The 27041-nt window shown below is 40.7% G+C and overlaps 1 protein-coding gene across 2 annotated transcripts in view; it reads right to left on the bottom strand.

The window, feature by feature from the left end:
- The window catches only part of EDIL3 (EGF like repeats and discoidin domains 3), a 442715-nt gene that overhangs the window by 217280 nt on the left and 198394 nt on the right, over positions 1-27041 (bottom strand). For both annotated transcript variants that reach the window (XM_030567391.1, XM_030567392.1), the window contains one exon: positions 24541-24669. In XM_030567391.1, coding sequence (XP_030423251.1) covers positions 24541-24669 — 129 coding nt within the window. The remainder of the gene's footprint in view (positions 1-24540; positions 24670-27041) is intronic.

Here is a 27041-nt window from a genome sequence, read left to right as displayed (position 1 = left end):
GACAGACACATTTCTTAGAGGAGTATTTGTTAAAAAGAATATTCTATATCTTAGTAGAGAGGAGAGGATAGAAGTTGAAAAAGTACAGGGAGGAACTAAAGCAAAACAGTCAAATGAAAAAGAGTCCCATTTAATTACATCATATGAAGGTAGACAACTAAATACTGAAAAATGTTTAAAGTGCTTGCATAGAAATGATAGAAGTCTAAATGCTAAGAAAGGGAACTTGAGTGCCTGGTATTAAATGAGAATATTGATATAACAGGCTTCACAGAAACTTGGCGGAACAATGATAATTAACGAGACATAGTAATATCAGAGTATGAAATATATAGGAATGACATAATATGTCATGCAGATGAGGGAGTGGCATTATATGTGAAAGAAATTAGATTGAAATTAGTGAAAATCTTAAATTATTCAAACAGTACCATAGATAAAAATTCCATGTTTGAATAATAAGAGTATACCAGTAGAAATATACTACCAAACACCTGATTCAGATGGTGATGGTGACTGAAATGATCAAGGAGATCAGAGAATCTACAAAAACAGAAAACTCAATAATAATGGTGGATTTCAACTATCCCCATGTTGTCTGGGAACATATCACCCCAAGACAGGATACAGAGATAAAATTTCTAGACACCGTTAATGACTGAATGCAGTAGCTAGTCCTGGAATCCACAAAGGGAGAGGCAATTATTGATTTAGTTCTAAGTAGTGCACAGGGTCTGATCTAAGAGGTGACCATAGATGAATTGCTCAGTAATAGTAATCATAATGTAAATAAATTTAACATCCTTTTACGGGAAAAAATACCAAAGAAACCCATCACAGTAGAATTTAACTTCAAAAAGCGGAATTCAACTAAAATGAGAAGAGTAGTTAAACAGAAATTAAAAGGAACAGTCACATTTTATGAAATGCCATAAAACTGCCTGGAAACCTGTTTAAAACACCATAATAGAGGCTCAAAATATATGTATACGACAAATAAAACAAAACAAACATAAAACAGTAAAAGGACAAAAAAAAAAAAGAAGCCACCACGGCTAAGCAACAGAGTAAAAAAGGCAACCAGAGACAAAAAGACAGCTTTTAAAAATTCGAAGTCAAATTCTATTGAGGAAAATAGAAAGAAACAAACACTAGCAAGCTAAGTGTAAAAGGATAATTAGGGAGGTCGAAAAAGAATGTGAAGACCAACTAACAAAAGACACAAAAACTAACAGCAAACTTTTTTGTTTTAAATATATCAGAAGAAGGAAGCCTGCCAAACAATCAATGGGACCACTGGACAATTGAGATGCCAAAGGAGAATTCAAGGAAGACAAAACCATTGCAGAGAAGATAAATGAATTCTTTGTATTGGCCTTCACTGCAGAGGATGTGAGGGAGATTCCCACATGTGAGCCATTCTTTTTAGGTGACAGATCTGAGGAAATGTCCCAGATTGAGGTGTCAGTAGAGGAGGTTTTGGAACAAACTGATAAATTAAACAGTAACAAGTCACCAGGACTAGATGGCATTCACCCATGAGTTCTGAAGGAACTCAGACATGAAATTGCAGAACTACTAACAGTGGTATGTAACCTATCACTTAAATCTGCCTTTGTGGCAGATGACTGGAGGATGGTGAATCTAACACTAATTTTTTTAAAAGGCTCTAGAGGTGACCCTGACAATTACAGGCCAGTAAGCCTAATTTCACTACTAGGCAAATTAGTTGAAACTAAAAGAACAGAATTATCAGACACATAGATGAACATAGTATATTGGGGAAGAGTCAACATGGCTTTGGTAGAGGCTTTGGCAGAGCCTCACCAAACTATTCGAATTCTCTGAGGTGTCAACAAGCATGTGAACAAGGGTGAGCCCGTATTATAGTGTACTTGGACTTTCAGAATGCTTTTGACACGAAATGCTCTTAAGAAAAGTAAGTTGTCATGGGATAAGAGGCAAGGTCCTCTCATAGATCAGTAAGTGATTAAAAAACAGGAAACAAAGGGTAGGAATAAATGGTCTGTTTCTACAGGGGAGAAAGGTAAATAGGGGGGGTCCTCCAAAGATCTGTACTGGGACCACTGCTGTTCAACATATTCATAAATGATCTGGAAAAAGGGGGTAAATGATGAGGTGGCAACATTTGCAGACAACACAAAATTATTCAAGATAGTTAAACACAAATCTGACTGCAAAGAGTTACAAAGGGACTTACAAAACTGGGTGACTTACAAAACACACCTTTGAAGATCCATGCATCCTACACATCTAAGGGCATGTCTATATTTGATATTTAAAGCAGAAAAAGTTCCTTTTTTGCGCAAAAAACATGGGAGTATCTAGACTTGCCAATGACTTTTTACGGTGAAACTCAGATGCTTTACCCCCAAAAGAAAACCACCTCTATGAGAGGCATACAGCCTTTCTTAATGTCCATATTTAGGTTGGACATTAGGAAAAAGTTCCTAACTGTCAGGGTAGTTAAACACTGGAATAGATTGCCTAGAGAAGTTGTGGAATCTCCATCTCTGGAGATATTTAAGAGTAGGTTAGATAAATGTCTATTAGGGATGGTCTAGACAGTATTTGGTCCTGCCATGAGGGCAGGGGACTGGACTCGATGACCTCTCGAGGTCCCTTCCAGTCCTAGAGTCTATGAGTCTATCAGTGATGCTTTTGCGTTGCTGTGCAAGTGAAGACATATTCTTCCTATTTTAGCCTCTGCAGGATATCCCACAGTGCCTAGGTGACCACTTTGGCCAGCAGCTCTGCTGCTCTGATGCCATTTAAACAGACATCCACCCCTCCCACTGTAAAGCCCCAGGAACTTTGAAACGTCCCTTCCTGTTTTCTTGGCAAGTGCTCACTTATCATCTGGCCAGGAGTCAATGCCTGTTCCATGGAGCAAATGATCCCCTGCTTGGAGCAATGCTCAGTTAATGGAGCTGATAAGTGTTTGGGAGAGGAGGCTGTGCAGGGACCCCAGGATGCTCCATGATCACCCCCACCATCCCCACAAGACCTGTCATCAAAATGGAGAGAGCTGTACTGTGGGCTAGCTGCCCTCAGTGCACTGCTCTTATCAGCAATGGAAGTGCTGCAAATGTGAACACTCTCTGACGCCTGTGGAAGTAAGTGAGTACATAAACCAGTGCTTTTCTTTCACTGGTTCACTATCACCGGTAAAATTGACAGTGCAAAAACTCTGCAAGTGTAGACATAGCCTAACATAACATGGTAAATCTTCTCCAGTGCACTAAATGCCCCAATAACAACTATGTGGGTGAAACCAGACAATCACTAGGCTCTCTAATGAACTCACAAAGGAAAATGATAAAATACAGAAATGCCCTAGCAGCTGTGGGCGAACACTTTTTATGAAGAAATCACTCTGTATCTGACCTATCAGTCCTCATGTTCAAAAGAAACCCACACAACACTTTCAAAAGATGAGCCTGGGAGCTTAAATTAATTACTCTGCTAGACACTAAAAATCATGGACTGAACAGATACACTGAATTTATGGCTTATTACAACAATATGTAATCCACTAACTCTCTCTTTTTGTCCTATGACTGAACAGGTGTCAACCGGCCACTCTACCTTGAACGGTCCCTTACAATATGCGCTAACTATTTATGCTAAACAATCTGTTCCACCTTGCATTTTTCTGTGCTACTGGGAATACCTTTTCCAGACTTGACGATGAGCTCTGTATAAATCAAAAGCTTGTCTCTCTCACCAGCAGAAGTTGATAAAAGGTATTATCTCACCCACTTTGTCCACCTTCTATAATGACATTTTCCCTGTTTGGTCTCTGCCTATATAATTTTTTTTTTTTAAGTCTGAGCCAAAGATTTTCAGCCATTTCTGAGAAGCAGGAGATAACCATTATATATAAGATGAATTCTAGCCACGTTTTTAAAGAGTGTTTTAGCTAAAAACAGCTGGGGATAGAAAGCTGACATTCGTCAAGAACAAGTCCTCATTAAAAGTATTCTGATTAAAAAACTGAGGGGGGTGGGATGTTGTATTTTTTGTGGCTGAATCATGAGTCTTTGAAAACTGCACTTTGTACATGGGCAGAATGATGATTGTGGTTATTTTAAGAGCCACAGGAGCAAATTTAGGCAGTCTCTGTGAATCTTGTAAAGTTTGCATATCAGTCCAGTACATGGAAGAGTGCTTGGCCTTGTGTAAACTTTACAAAGTGTATAGCTTTTCAGCCCATGAGGGGCTCCCTCTGTATAGATGTAGGTGAATGGGATATGAAATCCCAGTAGTGCTTTTAAAAAAGTTATTTGTCTAGTAGTTTTATAGTCCCAAAAGATATTTTTTCTCTCACTCCTTTAAAAAACAACAACCCAGAAGTTACATATAAAGAAAGTTAAAGTCACAAAATTAAGTCCTCAGAAGTCAAATGGGAACTTCTAAGGTGCACAATAAGTTCCCATTGACTCCAGTGTACTTTGGTCAGGTTCTAAAGGAAGCAGTTGCCACAGAAATCTTTGCCCTAATCACCATACATCTTATATTTAAATCGCTTTCATGAACTCTGACAATCTTTGTGGTTTTAAAATCACATTTTGCTATTTTAATGGTGTTTTTTTTGTCACCTGCTGCTTTATTAAAGACCTACAAAGAACAACTGATCTTGCAGTGAGATTTGCTCAGGTAAGCCCCTGCGCCTATGTGAATCCCCATTAAGTGTTTTGTACCTGTAGAAGGCAGCGGCGGATTTAGAGTTAGTGGGGCCCTGTGTGCAGCTTCATTTTCGGGGCCCCCTCTCAGGACTCAGACAAGAAAAAGAACACTCTCTTATCTCCCCTGTCTTCCATTTTTCATTCTTTTTTTCTTCCTCTTCCTCCTATATTATAAGTAATGGGAAGTAAATGAAAATAAAGTGAGGTTCCTTGACTGGGGCATGAGGTTGCAGTGCAGGAGGTGGTGTGGAGGGTGGGCTCTGGGAGGAAGTTTGGGTGCTGAATGTGGGTTCTAGGCTGGGGCAGAGGGTTAGGGTGTGGGAGGAAGGCTGAGGGGTGCGCAATCTGGGAGGAAGTTTGGGTGTAGGCTCTGGGGTGGGGCAGCGAGTTGGGGTGTGGAAGGCGGGGTGAAGGATGCGGGCTCTGGGAGGAAGTTTGGGTGTGGGCTCTGGACTGGGGCAGGGGTGTGGGAGTGGGTGAAGGATGTGGGAGGGGGACAGGGGGATGGCGCTTACCTCGGGCGTCATGGCTCTCAGAGCGACCAACACACACACGCCTCCAGCAGCGGCTCCTCAGCAGGACGGGGGGGGGGGGGGCAAGGAGTCTCCCAGGGCCGGCGCTACCATTTAGGCAGTCTAGGTAATCGCCGAGGGCGCCAGAATAATTGGTGGGTGCCGTTTTGCTGGAGGGGGCGGCAGGCAGCTCCGGTGGAGCTGCCGCAGTGGTGCCTGCGGAGGGTCCACTGGTCCGCGGCTCCAGTGGAGCTGCCACAGTCGTGCCTGCGGACAGTCGGCTGCTTGCGCGGCTCTGGTGGACCTCCCGCAGGCATGCCTGTGCCAGCTTCATCGGAGCCGCGGAGCACCGGACCCTCCACAGAAATGATTTTGGCAGCTTCACCAGAGCCGCGGACCAGCGGACCCTCCACAGGCACCACTGCGGCAGCTCCACTGGAGCCGCGGAGTGGCGAAATTGCCATGCGCCTAGGGTGCTCAAACCCCTAGCGCCGGTCCTGGGGTCTCCACATGCCACTGTCCTCAGGCACCGCCACCACAGCTCCCATTGGCCACTGTTCCCAGCCAATGGGAGCTGTAGTGTCAGCATTAGGTGTGGTGGCAGTGCACAGAGACATCCCTCACTAGGTGCCGCAGGGACATGCCAGCCACTTCCAGGAGTGAAGCACCGTGGAGGGAGAGAGGCAGAGCGGGCAGGGAGCTGCCTAGCCTGCTTCTGACATGTCTGTCTGCGCTCCTTGTGGGGAGGGAGGCAGTGGGTCTCTGTGCGCTGCCCGGGGCGGAGGCAGCACACGGAGCTGCCTCCTCCCCCACCAGGGGAGCGCAGAGACGTGCCACAGCGGGCTGCTTCCGGGAGTGGCGTGGGGCCACTGACCACAGCACGTAGGCAGCCTGCTTGCCTAAGCCCTGCTACACCACCGGCTGGGCTCGACTCAGAAGCAGGTTGTCAGATATTTGTCCTGCATTCTGCGGGCCCCCCATCATTGGGGCCCTGTGCCACCTCACAGTTTGTTTCACTGTAAATCCACTCCTAGTACAAGGAGTAATTAATAACTGTAGGCATGGGTTATTACAAATTGAAAATAAGCTACCCTCTCTCTCTATTCTATATTCTAACCCAATCTGTAATATTTAGATATTTGTTTATCCTTTATTTACCCATTTAAATGTATCATTAACAACTTCCCAGCTAAGCAATTTTTCATTTAATAGATCTTGGAACAACATTCCTTGGAACTTTTTGTTGGTTTTACAAGATTTGCTACTTTAAAAGTTTTATGCAGAGAATCTCCGCCTCATTTTAATTGCTTTTAATATACACTGGGATAGAAATCTTAGTTTCATTAAGTTACTTACCATGTAATTTAACACTGTAAAAGCATGCCTTCAGGGCAACAATTCCCATAGTCACCTATGAACCTTCTTAAAATAATTTGGTATTTATATAACAAGCAGTTTATAAATCATTTTGTCTGTCACTGAGAATAAAAAGTTATTAAAGCATCAAAATTTTATCAGTCATTATTACAAGTAATGATCCACCACACTACGAATTATGGGTGAATTCAAATTCTCCTGTACAGGACTCTATCTTGTAATTGGCCTCAGTGCAGAAGTAGTGCAGGCGGGCTTGGGAGATGAAATACACTCCACTGACCAATCATCCTGGCATAAGCCTACAGAGTAGCTCGTCTCAAGTAGCCTATGGACTTACATAGCTGTTACACTTTTTTAATGAGTTGGGACCACTAGATGTACTGCACTATACATGATTGACACAACACCACGTGATGGGACGTACAAACCCAACACTGGTCCCAGGTAGCCCTGGTCCTCCAGACCTGCAGAGCATGCTCCAACTGGAGAGGAAACTTTCAAGGGAGCAACACAGTTCAGGAAGAGGAGGCTGGGGAGGAAGACAGACCTACCTCCTACCTTGCGGGTTCACAAACAAAGGTGCCAAAGAAGCCTCCCTGTGACAAATATGGACTGCAAGCGGAGCCAGATGTGCCTGAAGTTTAGTTTAGGAAATCTTCAGCATGACGACAGATTGTCTCTTTCTAATCAACAGTTCTGTTATTTTGGGCTACATGCAGCCCATTCATTCTTCATGATTAATAAGGAGCCAGATTAACAAGGAGCCAGTGCCCGACTTCCACTGACATCATCCTTCCACAGTGGATCTCATGCATATGGCAACTGGGCTTCGCAGAGAGACACATCAGGATAGGCTTATGCATTTACAGCTACAAAATCCAACACACCATGGGGAAATTAAAGGCTTTTGCTCCAGTTTGTTGACATAGCTTGGACCAACATTTGGACAAGAATTATACTAGTATTGTAGAATATCATTCACTTATTAATATTTGCTGAAAAGTGGGATGAGGCCAGTCTTTGTTGGTGTTAAATTTATTGGATTAGTGAAGTGAGAATCAAATGAGGTGCAACAGACTTTCAAACTGGGGTTAAAATTCTTTCCATCTTCTTCTTCCTATTTTATGTGCTGCTTCTACAGTAATATTACCCTGTAGCTTTGCTATAAACATAAAATATGTTAGAGAAAGGAAAGTGGAGAAGAACTTCATTGTACAGAATAGCAGACCAATTTCTCTAATGCTGAAAAATAGCCGTATTACAAAAGCATAGTGCTTTTAATTAAACTCCAAAAAGTAATGACTTATGCATAAACAGCCTTTGTTAAGTGCAAGAAAGGATCAAATAGAATACACTTGCAGAACCAGATGCCTTAGTGACCAGTACCAGGGATAAATTGAAATCTGACAAGATTATAAATCTATCAATTATCCTTGGGCAAACAGCAATTTAAGTCATCATTGGTGTACTAGATTCTTGCCTGTATGCGTGGGTCTCATTGTCAATCCTTTACAGAGGGGCATAGCCTCAAGGCCTTAAATTTTACTCATTCCTTATCCAGTCAAGAACACGCCTAGACTCCAATGGAGTTTTTCCAGGAATTAATGACTAATAGCCAATTTTCAGAAGAGTTTAGCACACTGGGAGCTTCTAGGTGATGAGCTCTTTCCAAAATTTAGCCCTAAAGGTCTATTCCTGCAAATTTTTATTTCTGTGAATACTACTGACTACCAGGAGTCAGCAAAGATATTGGGTTTACTCCTGGTAGTAAGGGCTAAAATCAGTTATGAGTTTTTGCAGGATTGGGTGCTATGGAAGAACATAAGGATTCAACCTTCCTGCATTACCGGGAAGTAGCCAAAACTAAGGTAATAATATCAGCCACACTCAAAGAACTGAAAAGAAGAGGGGAAATGATTCTACAAATCTGGCCCCCATGCATAACAGTAAAAAACAACCCAAATTCAGTACAGATATGTCTGTATTTTATTTCAATGTATTCCTAAACCTCTGACAAGAGACTGCTGCAGAGCAATTGTGAGCTAGTAGAACATTTTGGGTACTGCATGCAAATGTGAATGCACAGAACATGATAGCACCGTGAGTCATTCCTGAGGTAGTTCATGAATACAAAGGGATCACATCTGTAATGCAGATTGATACACACCATTAGACTATTATCTCAATTCACCATATTGCGCTTTATATCCAAATGCTGTGTTTTCCTGAAATGTTGGCCAAGCTTTTTTTTATTTATTACGCACATACACAAAAATGATGGGCCTGATTTTCCATCCTTTGCACATACGAAGTAATACTTATTCATGCTATCATAACATATTCCCAGATTTGGATCTTAGCGTCCAAAATATGGGTGTTAGCATGAAAACCTCTAAGCTTAGTTACCAGCTTGGACCTGGTAAAGCTGCCACCACCCAAAAAATTAGAGTGTTTTGGGGCACTCTGGTCCCCCCAACAACCTTCCCTGGGGACCCCAAGACCCAAATTCCTTGAGTCTTACAACAAAGGGGAATAAACCCTTTTTTCCCCCCTTTTCCCTTCCAGGTGTACCCTCCCTGGGTTCCTGGAGAGATACACAGAAGCAAGCTCCGTGAATTTAAACGGAGGGACTCCACCCTCCCTATTTCCAGTCCTGGAAACACAAGTACTTCCCTCTTCACCCAGAGGATATGCAAAGTCAGGCTTAGTAAATCTAACACAAAGAGATTTTCCCCCCTGACTTCTTCCTCCCACCAATTCCCTGGTGAGTTGCAGACTCAATTCCCTGGAGCCCCCACTAAAGAAAACTTCAACAGGTCTTAAAAAGAAAGCTTTATATAAAAAGAAAGAAAAAATACATAAACATGGTCTTTCTGTATTAAGGTGACAAATACAGGGTCAATTGCTTAAAAGAAATATGAATAAACAGCCTTATCCACAAAGAATACAATTTAACACATTCCAGCAACTACACACATGTAAATACAAAAAAACAAACCTATGGTCTTCCTATTTTTGTACTTACAACTTAGAAACAGAAGATTAGAAAAGCAGGAGGCAGAAAAATCCTCTCATAGCCGAGAGAGTACAGGCAGAAGACAAAGAACAAGGAACTTACACACAAACTTCCCTCCGCCCAGATTTGAAAAAGTCTTGTTTTCTGATTGGTTCTCTGGTCAGGTGTTTCAGGTTACTTTTTTTCAGGTAAAAGAACATTAACCCTTAGCTACCTGTTTATGACACATGCTATCAAACCTGTTGAGCTCAGTAGGATGACTTGCTTGAGTAAGTAGCAGTTTGCATTGCAGAAAAGGACCCAGGGTAATGAAAAGCTTTTTGGATCTCTTTTTTTAAAAAAGCACCCCAGATTTTTGCACCTCTTTTGTTCTCTGGGTCTCAAGCATAAAGAGTATCTCTTCATCTCTTCCTAAATTGCTTGGGGGCTTAAAGGGGATTGTTCAAACTCCAAACATTAACAGATAAATTACTCACATCGTTTTAAGAGGGTTCAATATGCCAGTGCAAGAATCAGCATCTCATAATAGGTAACTGCACACTCATAAATCTGCACAACCTGGAACATATGCATAGTAGTTTCATTTCATATCCTCTCCTGCATGCACACTTAGTCCCATTTTTGTAGAAATTATAGTGTCAATAACTTAAAACCAAACAATAAACATTTGAAAGAAAAGGGGTACTCTAAATAACAGTATCCACTTTGTCATAATACCTATATTTCTACATATATGGATCAGTCTCACTATGCCACTCATTGCCATTTGATAAAAATATTGAATAACTAGAGAGGTAGGATCACCCATTAGTTAAAATATTAGCCTAGGATCTAAGAGATCTAAGTTCAGTTCCCTGCTCCACCACAGACTTCCTGTGTGACCTTGGGCAAGTCACTTACTTACTCTTTCTGTGTCTCAGTTTCCCATCTATACATGGGAATAACAACACTTCCCTACTTCACAGGGGTGTTGGGAGGTTACATACATTAAAGATAATGAGGTGCTCGCACACTACAGTGATGGGTGGCCAGAAAAGAACCTTTGATGGGTAGAACTACTCTAAGAACCAAGTTCAGGGTCTCAGTTCCCTGCCTGAATAGCAAGATGAGTGCTTGAATCTTCATAGTAGCTCTGAGAGTTCAGGGAATGAATCTTCCTTTTGAGGCTGTGGAGTGTCTTTACGAAGGCGAAATCACCCTAGTGTTGAAGTAGCCATATGATTCCACAACTCAACCTCACAATGGGCAAGAGGAATGGGGAAAGCATGAGAAGAACTGATGAGGCTATGTATAGCATCAGATCTTTTGGTCCTACTTCTCCCCACCCTGTATAGAACTCTCTTTTATCTTTCTCTGCAACCAAACTTTTGAAGAGCAAGGTTAACTTCTTAGATAGATTTAATGGTATGATTTCTGTATATTATCTTTTAATCTCATTTCACATTTCCTTTGCTGTATGATCTTTGCTTTGTATAAATGTTCATAAATGTTACAGTTTTCATTCTCTTTGCATCGTGTGTGTGAACCTTTCAGAGCATCTCCTTGAGGCACTTTACTCAAGACTGAGCACTTGTATATTTATGAATGGATCTATGTAATCACCTTAGCTATATACATACAAGAGGGTATGAAAAATGTTGTATGTAAGACAGGGGAGGTAACTGTTCCACTCTACCCTGCATTGGTGAGACCATAGCTGGAATCTTGAATTGTGGGCACCACATTAAGAAATATGTGAACAAACTGAAGGAAGTCCAAAGCAGAGTAACAAAAAAGATAAGAGGTTTAGAAAACCTGACTTATGAGGAAAGGTTGAAAGACCTGCGTATGTTTACTCTAGATAGGAGAAGGCTGGAGGGGAGGAGGGAGAGATACAATAGCAATCTGCAAATATGTAAAAAGGTTGTTATAAAGAGGACAGCGATCAATTGTTCTCCATGTTCTCCAAGGGTTGGATGAAAAATAATTGAGATAGTTTGATGCACGGGAGATATTAGGAAAACAATTCTGAGTCTAAGGAAAATTAAGCACTGGAACAGGTTACCTAGGGAGGTTGTGGAATCCCAGTCATTGGAGGTTTTTAAGAACACGTTAGACAAAGACCTGTTAGGGATGGTCTATGTATACTTAATCCTTCATCAGTGGTGGGGTGGGAGGAATTGGGACCTCCTGAAGTCCCTTCTAGTCCTGTATTTCAATTATTCTCTGGGTCCCACAAAATAGTGAAAACCCGTGTCCTGCAAATACGTATGGGAATATTGTAAATGTTCATGTGGCTTAATGCTTCAGGCTGCACTGAAAATAAAGTTTATTAAGGCATTTGGAAGAGTACTTTACAACAATCAGGAGCCAACAGGACTGGTCCTGGTAATAAGCACTATGCAGGCCTATAATTGTATGGAAGAAGCAGTGCCAGGGATACACAAAATATATTATGTGACAAACTGCCAAACCTGAATCGTTTCTAAGAATTAATATCCCTATAATCACTTGGTAACAGAAACATTATTAACAGACCTGTGCTAAGAAACAACTCATTTTTTAATTCAGTCCTGAGGCTGCAGAGGCTGATTTTCTTTCTAGTCTCTCAACACCAAATTATTGTTGAGAAAGCACTGGAAGCTTTCAAGTAGCAGACAGCCTTCAAATAGAAAAGGCTAAGCCTATTACAAAAAATAAAATGTCCAATGGATACATTTTCAGAAAGCTTTCTGAACCCCTGAGTCTGTTAAAATATACCAAACAGAGCACTCAGCAATAAGTATTTCCTTCCACTCTCAAAGTCCCAGAGAAGGAAGGAAATGATGGCATTGATCTATAAGAGAATGACTTTTTCACTCTTTCAAAACCAAACCAAACCACCACTTTTTGGAGGAGAATTGAAATAAACGTGTTTACTGAGAGCTTAAAGCAGAATCTGAAAAAAAAACCACAAAAAAATAAAATCACACTGATGTCATAGCTAATAGTTTTTGCTTGTTTGAATATATAATATTGAAGAAAATTGAAAATATGTACACAGTACATACTGTATGATAAGAACATAGTATTAAGTGATATGAAAGAGCATTAACACATACTGAAAATTGGGCTCCTTTTTGTAATCCTTATCTTGGGAATCTCCTACTGAAGTAAATGACAGGTTTGTGGGAGTGAGGAGTGCAGCCTCATGTCCATTATAATATAATAAAATAATTAATCTATTTAAGCATGAGACATTAAAAAAAATCCAAAATCAAAACGCTTGAAATCTGAAATCCTAAAGAAACAGGACCTCTCAAATTACTAAACAGTCTTTGTAACGTTTGTTCATTATTAAATAGCTATGATATTAGGATCTATTTGCAGTTCAGATAAAGTGATAGGACTCTACTCCTTTCTAAAGAATATACAAAATACTGAATATATTCTGAAAAGGATTAACTTTTTGATAGTTTTGTAAACATGTTTCTATGTAATAGTGGTAAGAAAAACACTGAGTATTTTTCCATAATGCATTTAGGAAAATAAATAACTACTCCTCTTATGAGAAAATCCATTGTAGAAGCACTATATTTTAATCCTAACACTATCTTATAAGACAAATATTGAGGTTAGACTGAGATTTTAACTGTTACGAAATTTAAAGAGAAGGCAATTTTTTTATTCAATATATCACTTTTTTATTATATGAGCACTTGAATTTCATTCTCCAAAGTTCATTCTCCAGAGTGGCCCACTCTGCATTCTGTTTCTAATCAGACTTGCATTATACGTCAATATAGGATTTGGCTCAGACTGAATGTAAAGTATGAAGCAGACATTGTTTCATATCTATTCTATACGATTCATGTTGTATGTAGAGATTGGAAAATTCTCTAATTCTGCTGCTGCTAATTCTAACAACAGTCTGCCTATAGAATCATAGAATATCAGGGTTGGAAGAGACCTCAGGAAGTCATCTAGTCCAACACCCTGTTCAAAGCAGGACCAATCCCCATCCCAGCCAGGGCTTTGTCAAGCCTGATCTTAAAAACCTCTAAGAAAGGAGATTCCACCACCTCCCTAGGTAACCCATTCCAGTGCTTCACCACCTTCCTAGTGAAATAGTGTTTCCTCATAAGTCATGTGCTCTAGCCCCTAATCATTTTTGTTGCCCTCCGCTGCATGGGATTCTTCTGCCCTAAATGCAAGACTCTGCCCTTGTCCTTGTTGAACCTCATCAGATTTCTTTTGGCCCAATCCTCTAATTTGTCTAGGTCCCTCTGTATGCTATCCCTACCCTCCAGCGTATCTACCACTCCTCCCAGTTTAGTGTCATCTGCAAACTTGCTGAGGGTATATAATTTTAAATGGTAAAGGTATCTTTTTCTGCAGAAAAATAATTTCTTCCAATTGTAGAAAGGTGTTCTCACTTACACTATAGCAACAATAGAGTTTGTTATTTCAGTCAACCTGTGGTTTAGTCAGTTTGCAGCTAGGGTGAAATTCACTCCTCTGTAGAGGACCCATGCAAGGCCAAAGCACCATTTAAGTCCCACTTATGCCCTATTGTGAGGTCACTATGGATAATACAACGTCATGCACATTGCAGGGCGAAAAGATGAAGTACTCATACACTTTAATGGTGTCTAAATTAACTGTATCACTTCAGGAAAGGGACTTGGGCTCCACGATATACAGCTAGTGAAGACCTCAACTCAATGTGCAGCTGTGGCCAAAAGGACAAACAAAATAGTAATATGTATAAGGAATGGAAAAATATTGTCAGTCCATTACAGAAATCAGTTGTGTTGCCTCTGGAATATTGTGTGCAATCTGGTCACCCCATCACAAAACTGATATTGCAGAACTGGAGGAGGAGGGCAATGAGAATGATTAGGGGCATGGAAAAAGTGCCATTTGAAGAGAGACTGAAAATATTGGGATTGTTTACCTCGGAAAGGAGATGAATAAGAAGGGACATTATAGAAGTATACAAAATTGTAAATGATATAGAGTTGGTAGCTCAGAAGCTTCTCTTCTTCCAGTCTCATAATACAAGAACATGGGACATTCAAAGAAATTGAAAGACAGCTAGTACAAAACTCATACAAGGAAATACCTTTTCATACAACACATTATTTGACTTTGAAACTCATTGCCAGGGCCAAAAACTTAGCAAGATTCAAAAAGGGGATGAGCATTTATATGAATAACAAGAATATTCAGTGCTACAATAGTTATATTGCTAAAAAAAAATAATGTCATGTTTCAGGTCTTAAACCAATCTTTAACTATTAGGGAATAGGATAAAAATCTTCATGTAGAGGTAGACAATGCAATATCAGGTTTCAGAGCAGCAGCTGTGTTAGTCTATATCTGCAAAAAGAACAGGATTACTTGTGGCACCTTAGAGACTAACAAATTTATTTGAGCATGAGCTTTTGTGGGCTAAAACCCACTTCATCGGATGCATATATCTTCCTACTGGATTTTCCACTGCATGCATCCGATGAAGTGGGTTTTAGCCCACAAAAGCTTATGCTCAAATAAATTTGTTAGTCTCTAAGGTGCTACAACTACTCCTATGCAATATCAGTCTACTGTGAGGTTTCTTGCTCCGAATGGTTGGATTGATATAACCCACTGAAGTAGTCATTGGTCTCTCAACACTTTTACATAGGGCATTACTGGCTCAGCTTCCTAAAATTCTATGAATGGAGTCAACTTCTTCTGTGTTCCCTCTTGTCAAGTTTGATGGATGTCCTTTCAGTCAACTTAAACTACTTCTGATGATCTGACCACTAGAGCTTGTGTACTGCATTTTACTTCCTCTTCAAGGCTTCTGTTCTAGGAAAATACTATAATGAATGTTCTTCCTTCCAGTCAGCTCTCATAAGGTCCATCTCATCAATGTCAATCATTTCCAACCAAGTTTGCAACCAATTATTTTGGTTCAGCAAAGTTCTGAAAGTTCTTGATTGAATGAGTGCTATTTGCTCTTCTTCACTCCTTATCTAAGCAAGGAGTTATATAAGCAATTACCGGAGGGAACAGTTTTGAGGTTTTATTGAATTTTACATTTACATTATTATTTTATATTAAGACTGTTTTATTCTACAGCATGTGTATTGGAGTGATATTAATATTCCTATTCAATCTATATACAAGGTTAAAGGCAAAATAAGTTTTCTTAAAGCAAGAATCCCTCTCTACGTGAAACTTGAACTTACAAAAAATGTGATTTACTTTTCACCATATATGCTATTTACTTTTTATATTGCAATCAGTTTGGGCAAGGAAACTAGACAATTAAGAGTCAGTGTCACTTTCTGGTATACAAGCACCTTTTCTTTGATCAGGTCATTGCAGCTGTAAGCTCTCTAGTGTAGCCAGACCCTTAGTAACTTAACAATGGGGAGGGTGTGACAATCAGGGTCCAGACACCCTGAATCAGAGGACAGGGGGTCTGAACCCAAAGAATAAGCAGTTGAATCAAATGGCCTATGCATACAATGTTACTGTGTATAAATAAATCTGATGGTCATTACAATTAATGGGAAGACATTTCAAACTGAAAAGAAAACCCCAGTCTTGGAAAACTAAGGCCATGGCTACATTGGCGCTTTACAGCGCTGCAACTTTCACGCTCAGGGATGTGAAAAAAACACCCCCGAGTGCTGCAAGATACAGCGCTGTAAAGCCTCAGTGTAAACAGTTCCGGGAGCACAGCAGCGCTGCAAGCTACACCCGTAGAGGATGCGGAGTACGTGCAGCGCTGGGAGAGCTCTCTCCCAGTGCTGGCGCTGCGACCACACTCGAAACTTCAAAGCGCTGCCACGGCAGTGCTGCAGCAGCAGCGCTTGGAAGTGCAAGTTTAGCCATACCCTTTAGCCATACCCTAAGGGAGGAGAAAGTTTCCCCTATTCTGTGTAACCATGAATTGCCACAGTCTGATAGAGAGGGGAAAAAAATTCAAATGCTGTTAAAAGGAAAGGGGTTTGAAGTGAAGGCTCTCCAGAAATGAAGGGCCAGCATCGAAGCAAGCTGCTCTCCATAAATCACTGGGATCACCTCCATGATAACGGGCATGCTGAGAAACTGTTAAGAGAAAATAGGTAGCTCGTATCAGGGAAAGGAATTTAGCTAATATAGAAGTGTAAAGCCTGAGGTTGCATCTTTAAAGTTATTTTCTCTGTAACTTATGTGTTTGCTTTTCCTTACTATTTCATCTTTGAATCTGATGTTTATCTTAAATAAACATTTTGCTTATTTTTACCCCAAGCAGACGTCTGTTGTGCAATCGGGGTGGAGCGTGCAGCCCCAAGTGGATGGATAACTGAGGGCAGGCTTCACTTCTTTGAGGGTGAAGAACCATAAGAGAAAAGTCCAAGAGTCTGGTAGTTAAGAACTCAGGGGATGGATTTAGGGAGACTCAGGATCAGAAGGGGTATTGGGGTCACCCTGCAAGCAGGGCCGGTGCTACCATTTAGGCAGCCTAGGCAATCGCCTAGGGCGCCAGAATAAATGGTGGGCGCCGTTTTGCCGGAGGGGGCGGCAGGCGGTTCCGGTGGAGCTGCCGCAGTCGTGCCTGCGGACGGTCGGCTGCTCGCGCGGCTCCGGTGGACCTCCCGCAGGCACTACTGCGGCAGCTCCACCAGAGCCACGGAGCACAGGACCCTCCGCAGACACCACTGTGGCAGTCCAGCGGAGCCGCGGGACCAGCGCGCGGGGTGGCGAAATTGCCGTCTGCCTAGGGCGCTCAAACCCCTAGCGCCGGTCCTGCCTGCAAGCAGGAACTATGCAGGTAGAAACCAGGGTGAGACCTTCATGCGTGTAGGCTGGCTACTGGTGTCAGAGCTCTGAGCTACAGCAGAATAGCATTAGGGCATTCAAAGTTACAAGGCAGGAAGTGATAGAACACCTTATTTAGGCCTGCTGACAGCAATGCTGGGCCCCAAGCCCAGGTAGTCCCTGGGGTGGCGCGGTCCAGGGTGGAAGTGACAAATGCGTCACTTCTGGAACTGCCCATTATGCCTAGGTGCGTGTGATCACTCTGGGCCCTGTGATTTGGGGGGCCCTGTGGGCCAGTGCAATTGGCCAGCATGGCTGTATGCACCCAGGAGCCCTGTGGCCTATGGGTGCTCCACGGTTGCAGCACTCACAGAAAAAAAATGGTGGGTGCTTAGCACACAATAGCAGCCCCCTTGTCAGTGCATCCCCATCCCTCCCAGTGCTTCCCAGCCACCATGGACCAGCTGTTCCACACTGAGCAGGAGGCGCTGGGGGGGGGACAGGGACAGCAAGACCAGGGCATGTCCTCGGGGGATGGGGGATGGACCAGGGCAGAGGCAGGAAAAGGTGGGCAGGGAGTGGGGACTTGGGGGAAGGGGTGGAGTGGGGGCAGGGCCTGGAGTGAAGCGGAGGGGAGCACCCCCCCAACACATTAGAAAGTCGGCATCTATGGAGGCGGTAACCCAGACTTTGAACCCAATCTGGTTTTCTAGCAGTGCAGGGCATTTTTGTATTGTTGCAAGTATTTCCCCTTAAGACCCTAAGAATATTAACTACATCCCAGCCAAAACCCAAATCTGAACATCCCCAGGTTTCAGGGGAATACATAATTTTAACTTGACTTTTTCAGTGCGGGCCTCTCTCTTGTTTCAGTCTGTCTAGTGGCAGGCAGTAACTCACTCACTGCATTCATTTACATACAGAAGGGTAATCTTCCTAACCAGCAGAGAGAAAAATACAGTTTTAAAATAAAGTCTTGGATTCTTCAGAGCAAATCAAAAACCAGGGAAAGACCTCAAAATTGTGAAATAGATGGATTTTCTACAGCTGAATAACTCAGTTTCTCCTTTGAATAAGATTAAGAGGTATAGACAGTGTTACAGTATATGATTACAGGGTAATGGTGTTCTACTGCAAATACTAAAGCAAAGCTGAAGCATTAGACACAATAAATATCAAGACATTTGTTTTCAAAGCAGCTGCTATTTGCCCTGTATTATTATCTCTCATTCAAATGATTAATTAATGATGTTGATAATGTAAATGTTTTATGATGAATGTTGACTCAGTAGCGCAGATCACTATCCCTCTGTTTTAAAAGGTGCATTCAGATAGGCTGACAGAACTTTGTCATTCGCAGTCATAAAAGTGAAGTATAATAAACTCTAATTATGCTTGCTTCTGATGAATGGTAAATTTCTATATTTACATAACAACTTTCAACCATAAAGATGCCAAGACAGTACAGATATTAACTTTGTTCTCATCTGAATTATGACATGCAGTGTAATGCCCACTACAACTGTGCTGAGTCAGAGCCTGACTCAATACTGACTCAGAGTCTAATTTTGCTGCTGTTGCTCACCAGGGTGACTTCATGTGGCTAACTTCTCACCAGTGTGAGTAAGGCATCTGAAATGTAGACCTTCATCTATGTAGAAAAACACTATACAATACAAGTGAGGGTAACAGAGAGGGAGACTGCCATGTACTAATATATCAGGAATATTTAATAGTTCCTTACTCCTTGAACATTTCAGTGAAGATATCAGAACTATATCTGAGGGATCTGGGTTTTTCATCCAAATCCATCCCTGATTTTCATTATAATCCTAGACTGTCTGGCATTAATGTTATTTAGAATATCTTCCTTCCCAGTTTTGCCAGTGGAGTATCAGAAACTTTTGAGACAAGTGTTGACACTTAATATGTGATATTGCAATCAAACATGGTATATGAAATCAGTAAAATTAATACTGTTCTTTTATAATTTACATACCAATTATTTATATGAGCAAAAGGTCAAGGTGTCTCAGAAATATTGACTGGATTCTGGTTAACATTAATGACAGAATGTCAGCTTCTGGAGTGTATCTTGATTGCAAAATCAATCATCTAGTGTAATTGATTTAGCAGGATAATATTAAACATTAAAGAAATCTGAGATAAAACTAAGTGTGTGATCTTTTAGAAATTTTAATAGTTTTAGAAGCTGTTATGTATCTTGGAATGGGGTCATTTTAATTTAACTTCTTATGCTGGACTGATTTTGACAAATTTTTAATTTGAATTGTAACGAATTTGCAATTGAATTCCTACATAGGAAAGTAGGAGATTAGAGTCCTAGTTATTCATAACTTCATAAAACTTAGTATTGCAAAAGATTTTGGCTAAAAGAGATATCAGCGCTTGAAGTGTTTGGGAAACTCCATTTGAGATGACAAAATTTGTGCATATAATTTTCTATTAATAAGATGACAGAATTTATATGAACTTCTGTTGTCCACGAAAGGGTTGGACAGTATCAGATGCACATTTCTGGGCAAAAGTCTAGGACTGGGAATTTGCTGGTGTTCCGCAATGTAATACAAGAGTGGCTGGCCATAGCACTCAGACTGTATAGCTGGAAATAATTTACATGCAGGAGTGGTTGCTCTCACAGCAAAGCAGTGTAAAAGGTACCCTACGTTGGAGAATTGAGGGGACACAGCTATTCAACAGTCCAGATCAGACCCTGGGTAAAATGTCACAATTATACATAGGTAGAACTGAGATTTCCCGTCCACCCCACCCCTGAACAAACAGTAAATTCACCAATAATGCGCTTTTTGGAGCATGAAAACTATTCATGAATTCTGATAGAATTTGGTGAATAGATCCATCCCTCCCTCTCCCCCTGCCATGGCCATTTTGAATTAAATGTTACAACTTTTCATTTCAAAATTGAGATTTTGTTTTCCTTTATATCGAAGCAGCTTTTAGAAAGAAACAAAGATGAAACAAAGGAAAATGTCGTTCTGTGAAAGAATAGTGGTTGCTGTTCTATTAGTGTAGACAGAACATTATAAAACAGATTTTCCATTATTTACCATGAAAACAACTTAAGCTAACATCACTTATTAACATGTCTGTTGCTCGATGAAAGCATTCTATATTTGAGTCCACATATAATACAAGAGTTGCTATCTTAAGTACACTTTGATGTCTAATTTTATTAGACAAATATTTAGTGTGTAATCCTGAATAAACAGTCAGAGCCTAAAATGCAGTATTAAGCCAAGTAAGGATCACCCACATTGTTTTTTAGTAGGTTTCTTTCCACAGTCTTGCTGGTGCTATTTGACTAAATCCTGAGGTCCATATTTCAGTTTGTTGGTATTTTCTCTAAGACCTCTTTCTACTTGACTTCCTACAAATTTAGTTCAACTCCAGATTATGTTACTCAAGTATCTTTATTTGGCATATAGCAAAGGTATGCTGAGTTGGTAAGACTCAAACACAGGGGGTGGATGCAGGGTCCATCACAGACCCAAAGTTACACAGAAAACCTCTTCCTTTACATACATTTACACATGTTGCATTACATCACATTACATGCTTTGGAATTGGTTTGGTTACTTTGTAGGAATCAATCCCTGTACAACATGCTCCCTCTACATATTGTCCATGCAGAACCTACTCTTTTCCACATTTCAGGTTCCAGGCTTATTTTATCCACTGTTATTATAAATTCCCTTTTCCACTAGCGTGGTCTAGATCAGTGTGCTGTTTAACATTCATGACCATTAATTTATTTTAAAGTTTGTGTAACAGAGCGCATATTACAGATAGTTAAGGCTTTTGGCTGCAGGGTTAAAATACTAATCCCCTCTCCTTTCTTCATGGCTTGCTTGAATGTATTAGTTAAGGAGTTAATTTTGAGGTTTAGTTTTGAATGCTGGCAGAATTTTATAAAGAGATCCCAACTCTTGTGCCACTCAGTATGGTTGCCAATCTATTTTTTGTTTGTTTGTTTGTTTGTTTTAGGGTTTTTGTGGCACAGAAGTTAGGGTCTCCCTCTAAAACTCTGCATAGTACACCTCCGACACCCATGCATAGCTTGGTAGATTAATTCTTGCTTTTATAACCAAAAGCATGGTGCTGTGGGGTTTCGCCATGAGACCAGGTGAACACTTACTGTCTGCCTTAGCAGCACACTGACATCTCTGCCCTCTTAAATGGATAGGGAGAGTGACATGAATAGCTTTGCAGATTCTGTACAGACACACTACTACCCTAAAGCACAAGATTACCCCCAACATTGGAAACTATCACCACTGCATGGATGCAAATTTACAAAACAAAAGGGAAAGAAACTATTTTTTTTGCTTCTTTCTTTACATATTTTTATGTGCCTTGAGCTAACTTCCATTAACCCCGCTTTGTCTTTATTTCCTAGGTCCAGCAAGTATACAAAGAGGCCAAATCTGTCCAATACCAAGTATGAACTGTACCACCTCACCTTCAGGAAAATGCGGTAAGGAGTCTGACCTCGAATCATTATTTCAATTCCACTTGATGCTCAGTCAGGTCTTCTTTGGCACTGAACCGTGCCTTAGTCTTCTGTACTTCCACCTTATTTTTCCCATCACACCTTTTTACACTTGCAAAATTTGCCTTTGCAATTTCTGTACTCAGGCCTCTAATAGGGCTACAGTAGCCAGACGGGCTGCAACTGGGTTAACTATATTCTTCCACAATCTCATTGGTCTTTTTATTAAGGACTTGCAAGGGGAAAGGCCTTGGATCTGTATTCCCTAGCTCTTAATAGCTGCCTGTTACATTCATCCCTTTTCTTAATTTGGACTCGATGGTCCTATTAGTTTGCTCAACTTGTCATGCTGCCACTGGATGATAGGGAACGTGAAACTTCTGATCAGTGTCTAGCAGGATGTCATTTCTTTAATGACTGACACCACAAATCTACTACCACTGTCTGAGTCCATTACATTAGGAACTCCACATCTGCAGACAGATTATACATCACTTGTTCTGCTGTAGTTAGGGCAGTCATATTTTTCATAGTGAAAGCTTCCACCCAATGTGAAAAAGCATCCACAATTACCAGCACGTATTTGTTACCTCTTGGTGCTAATGGCAACTCCCCAGTACACTGAATTTGAATTCATTGCCGTGGACTCCTGGGTACCTGTCTCATAAAAGCCCTTCCATGTTGTCAGATGGATTATGTCTCGACACAAACCATACAAGAATTAAGATGTTCCTTCAGGTCCTTTTCCCATTAGGGCCACCACCCCATTTTTGCCAACGTGTCTTTGGCTTCTGCCTGTTTGGGGTGACCACCCACACTGGGCCCATGCACCTAAAGCAGCAGATGTCTTCTCATATTTCATGGTACAATCCATACCAAACCATCTTCTGTTTTTGCACATAAGAGTCCTTGCTCTATTACTAGGTCCTCATCTTTTCCTTTCACTTCCTGGCTGCAGACTTGTTCCCAAAGTAGTCCTAATTCCAAATCCTGATTTTCAATGCTTTGCAACTGCCTTGCTTTAGCTTGTTGCAATTGCCTCGAGTGAGAACTACTACCATGTGGCTTTCAAAGAGGTCTCCCACAGCCAGGGCAGTCCAGTTACTAATGCATCGTGGCTGCTAAGTCAGTTGCCTGATAACCTTTTACCAGGGACCCTCCTTTCCTGTGCAGATGAATTTTAACCATGTCCACCCTGTCAAACTATTTGACAATATTGTCCAACATTTGCACATGGTACTGAATTTAATCTCTCCTCTGTCAGTAGCCTGATACATGTTCTGAGTCCACCAGGCTAGCATTAACACAGCTCTGTCAAGCCAGGCCCACAGAGTTAACTTTCTCACCATTTAGCCACTGCCTTGCAATTGCATCAGGAAATGGAATCTTCGGAAGAACCACACTGTGCCTTAATCCACAAAGCAAAACACAAAATTTAGAGTATAGCTTCTTCTTACACAAGCACTAATTCCACTAATGCCGAATGAGTTAAATGAATCCCTGAACTTCTATTTAACTTTTCTACTGTTCTAGATCATGAAGTCTCATTTATTGGATGAGAACATGACAGCAGAGTTCATGGTCTAGTTACTCTTTTGATGATAAATATTCATGACTCCTATTGATCAGCCTTTTGCTGATGAACTACTACTGACATATTAATTGGAGACCTTTGAGGCATACATTTGCTGCATAATTAAAGTAAAAGCTGTTCTTTTGCTAAAATCTGCATATTGGCTAAGTATAATAGGGTGGGACTCCTTTCAAACAGTTTTTAATAAACTCCAGAGACATTACCGACAGTTTAGGAACTACCCCTTTCTACAATGTGAGGTTTACTATTAATGATTCATGTAGAGTAGGACTTGATTATCAGAACAAGTCTTCTAGCCTATAACTATACATGCTTAAAAGGTAACCAACATCAATATGATGATCATAACATCATGTGAAATTTAAGTTAGAAGTGTGCAGACTGTTTTCCAGTAAATTATATGAAATGGAAAGTGGACCAAATATTGAACTTAAAAAAATGAAATTTAGAAGTCCAGCCCTTTTTAAATCTGAAGCTTCCAACCCTCAGGAAAATCTTTCTGTTGAATTAAACAGTATGATTTAGAATAGTCCTCTTTGGCTCCTATCAAAGTGGGATGAAGAAGATCTAGAAAATTAACTAAAATACACATCTCCTTTTAACTAGCCTTTATATTTTCATCTGTCAAATTAATCAGCATCAGCATCAAGACAAAACCCAAAGCCTTTTCTCCATTGAGATCAAGATGTCTCTGTACTACTAGAGACATCAGGCCAATGTCTGCTCTCCGTTACACTCACAGTAAAGGAGAGCAGAATTTGGTTAGTCTTTCTTTAGGACTAGATTTTTAGCATATACTCAACCAATTTAATTTTTGTTTCATTTCTTGTCAATGGCTCAGCACCAACAATCATGAGAAAAAGTAATTTTAAATTGGTAGTGTTCTCAATATTCAAACAGCACTAAACTGGTCATAGCATAAATACCTACTAATCAGATGTCCCAGGAAATCAGAACAGGTGTCAGTATTAATACTGCAAACACAGAAAGATATTTTAAAGGCTCTTGTCCATAAATATAATAAAAGTTACAGTATTGAAACTTACTGTGCTGGCAGTGAATTCCATTAAATCCCTTTGGACATTTACAGATGTATCCTATGAATGTATCCCCTCGAAACGCTTCACTAATTTCACAGGTTCCACCATTATGACAGGGATTAGGAAGGCAAGGCCCTGAAAGATAAAAATAATGTAGTAATTTAAGTGTTTTCATTTAAACCCCCACATTAAATATTCCACTAACCCACTAAAATCTACCCTTCACTTCATTCAGATTACTTACCATCGTAGATTTTATTAACATGAAGAATTATGGAGCATGTCACTCTTCATTAATCACAGCTTTATTGTTTTAGTACAAGAGAAGAACATGGGATTAATGCCTGATCTTGCTCCCATTGAAAACAATGGGAGTTTTACTATGTATGTAAATGAGGTAATGTATATTCATCAAGTGACTCTTATGACAGTTACTCATTTGCATACAAATCCTAGACCTACCAGGCTTACAAGGTATGCAAGGACTTTCACCTCAAGTATGCCTGGACAGCCTCTACATGGGGCTTTAGTGACACAACGGATGTCATGTATTGGGTGAGTTTCACTCTGAGAACATGTGACGGTATACACCAGTCATTAGGTTATCTGAATCAATTTCCCCTTCCATGATAAGCAACTTCTTAGCTTATCTGTTTCAAATCACTTCTAAGAGTTCCTTTCATAAATGAAATCACTTCTTTCTACTACACACATGCTGTGATAGCTAAAATAAAATTTCTGCATACAACCATGAGATCTAATTGTTTGTCTGTCTCTCATTCACAGTGAGTGTTTTGGTAGAGTTTCTAAGTACAGTACATATTGTTTTTATATAGACTGTGGATGCCTTGAAATAACTAGACTATATTAAATCTAGGTCAGTTGTTCATTCTTTTCTTTTTAACTGTTTTGTGTTGAAAGCATTTACTATTCAATATGTTTTTAATATCCCAGCTATACTGACCAATACAATTCCTATAAGAATAAATGTTTGCATTTGATAAAGATTATTTCTAGTCTTACCTCACAAAGAATGGGTAGTCAGTGATCTGAACATTTAAAAATCAGCAGTATGCCTTAAAAAAATCTCAAGTGAGCACTACAAAACTATTTTATTTACACTCTTTACCATCCCCAACTCCTCTCCGCATACACACAGAAGCTAATCTCAGTTGTTGAAATGCAGTGGTATAAGCCTTGTAATTATTCAGCCACTTAAAATCTTATTTTGTGGTAAAAAGAGAAAATATTTTCCATTCTACAATGTAGGCCTGGCCTACATTACACAGTTGGGTCGACGTAAGCTGCCTTACATCGACCTAATACTGAATGTATCTACACTACCAGGTCCTTTCCACCAACATAACTCATCTGACACATCAACTTAAGTCCACAAGAGTCAAAGTGGATGCTGATGGGTTGGGTGGGGAGCTGGCTGGTTAAACCCAGAACCAGAGGACCTTCTCCTCTGGGATTCATGGCCCTTCCAGGAGTAGTCCTGTTGCCTTATAGGAAGGGAGGACCGTCCAAAAAAACACTGTGGCCAGTATTGCTACTGTTTCTTCTGAGCGCCACAGTGGTGTCTCTTCATGGCCAGAATATATATTCCCAAAGAATTCTGAAGCCAAGTGGCTCTCCTCATAGTCACAGTCAATGCCATAACTTTGGCTGAGGCACCTGCCAAGTCCAAAGCTGACTGCAACATGGCCTTGACCACCACAAGACCTTCCACAATGAATGCCATAAACTCTTGGGTTCTGGCAACTTGTTCATAAACTTAGACATGGCCGCCCAATTGACAAAGTCATATTTAGAGCTCAATGCCTGCTGCTTCATGATGCACATTTGCAGGGAAGAGGAGGTATGAATCTTCCTCCCCATTAAGGTTTTTAAGATCAGGCTTGACAAAGCCCTGGCTGGGATGATTTAGTTGGGAATTGGTCCTTCTTTGAACAGGGGGTTGGACTCCTGAGGTCCCTTCCAACCCTGATATTCCATGATTTCTATTTTTTCTATGATCCTATGATTTCTATGATTAAATCTATCCTTTTGGTTTCTTTGTCCTTAGGAGTAGAATTATACCTTCCTTGCCATGCTCTGCCATTTGCTGCAGTTACCACTAGAGAGATATGGGCCAGGTGGAATTAAAAACCCTCAAAACTGCACAGAAATGATGTCTCACCTCTCTGAATGCTTTGCCATGGGAGACAATGAAGCTGGAGAAGATCAGAGGGATTTTGCAGGTTCCAAAAAAGCCTCATTTTTCAGATGGTCTACTGTCCCTGAAGCTGATGATTGGAGAATATCCAGCAGTTTATACATATTCTTCTGTTGGAATTCTTTCTGGATAGCTAAGGTACAAGTCATATGCCTCAGGGCACCCTGATATGCCATAAAGTCCTCAGGCACTGAGGAAGAGGAAGTCTGCTGTGCCAACAATGGATCCTGTTTTTGAACCACAGGATCTAGCTGGAGTAACCCTGGAGATCCAAAGAGATTTGACTCAC

This window comes from Gopherus evgoodei, chromosome 6 (genome assembly GCF_007399415.2).
Source record: "Gopherus evgoodei ecotype Sinaloan lineage chromosome 6, rGopEvg1_v1.p, whole genome shotgun sequence".
NCBI lineage: Eukaryota > Metazoa > Chordata > Testudines > Testudinidae > Gopherus > Gopherus evgoodei.
The sequence above is the reverse complement of the archived record's forward strand: the minus strand, read 5'-3'. Positions and strand labels throughout refer to the sequence as shown.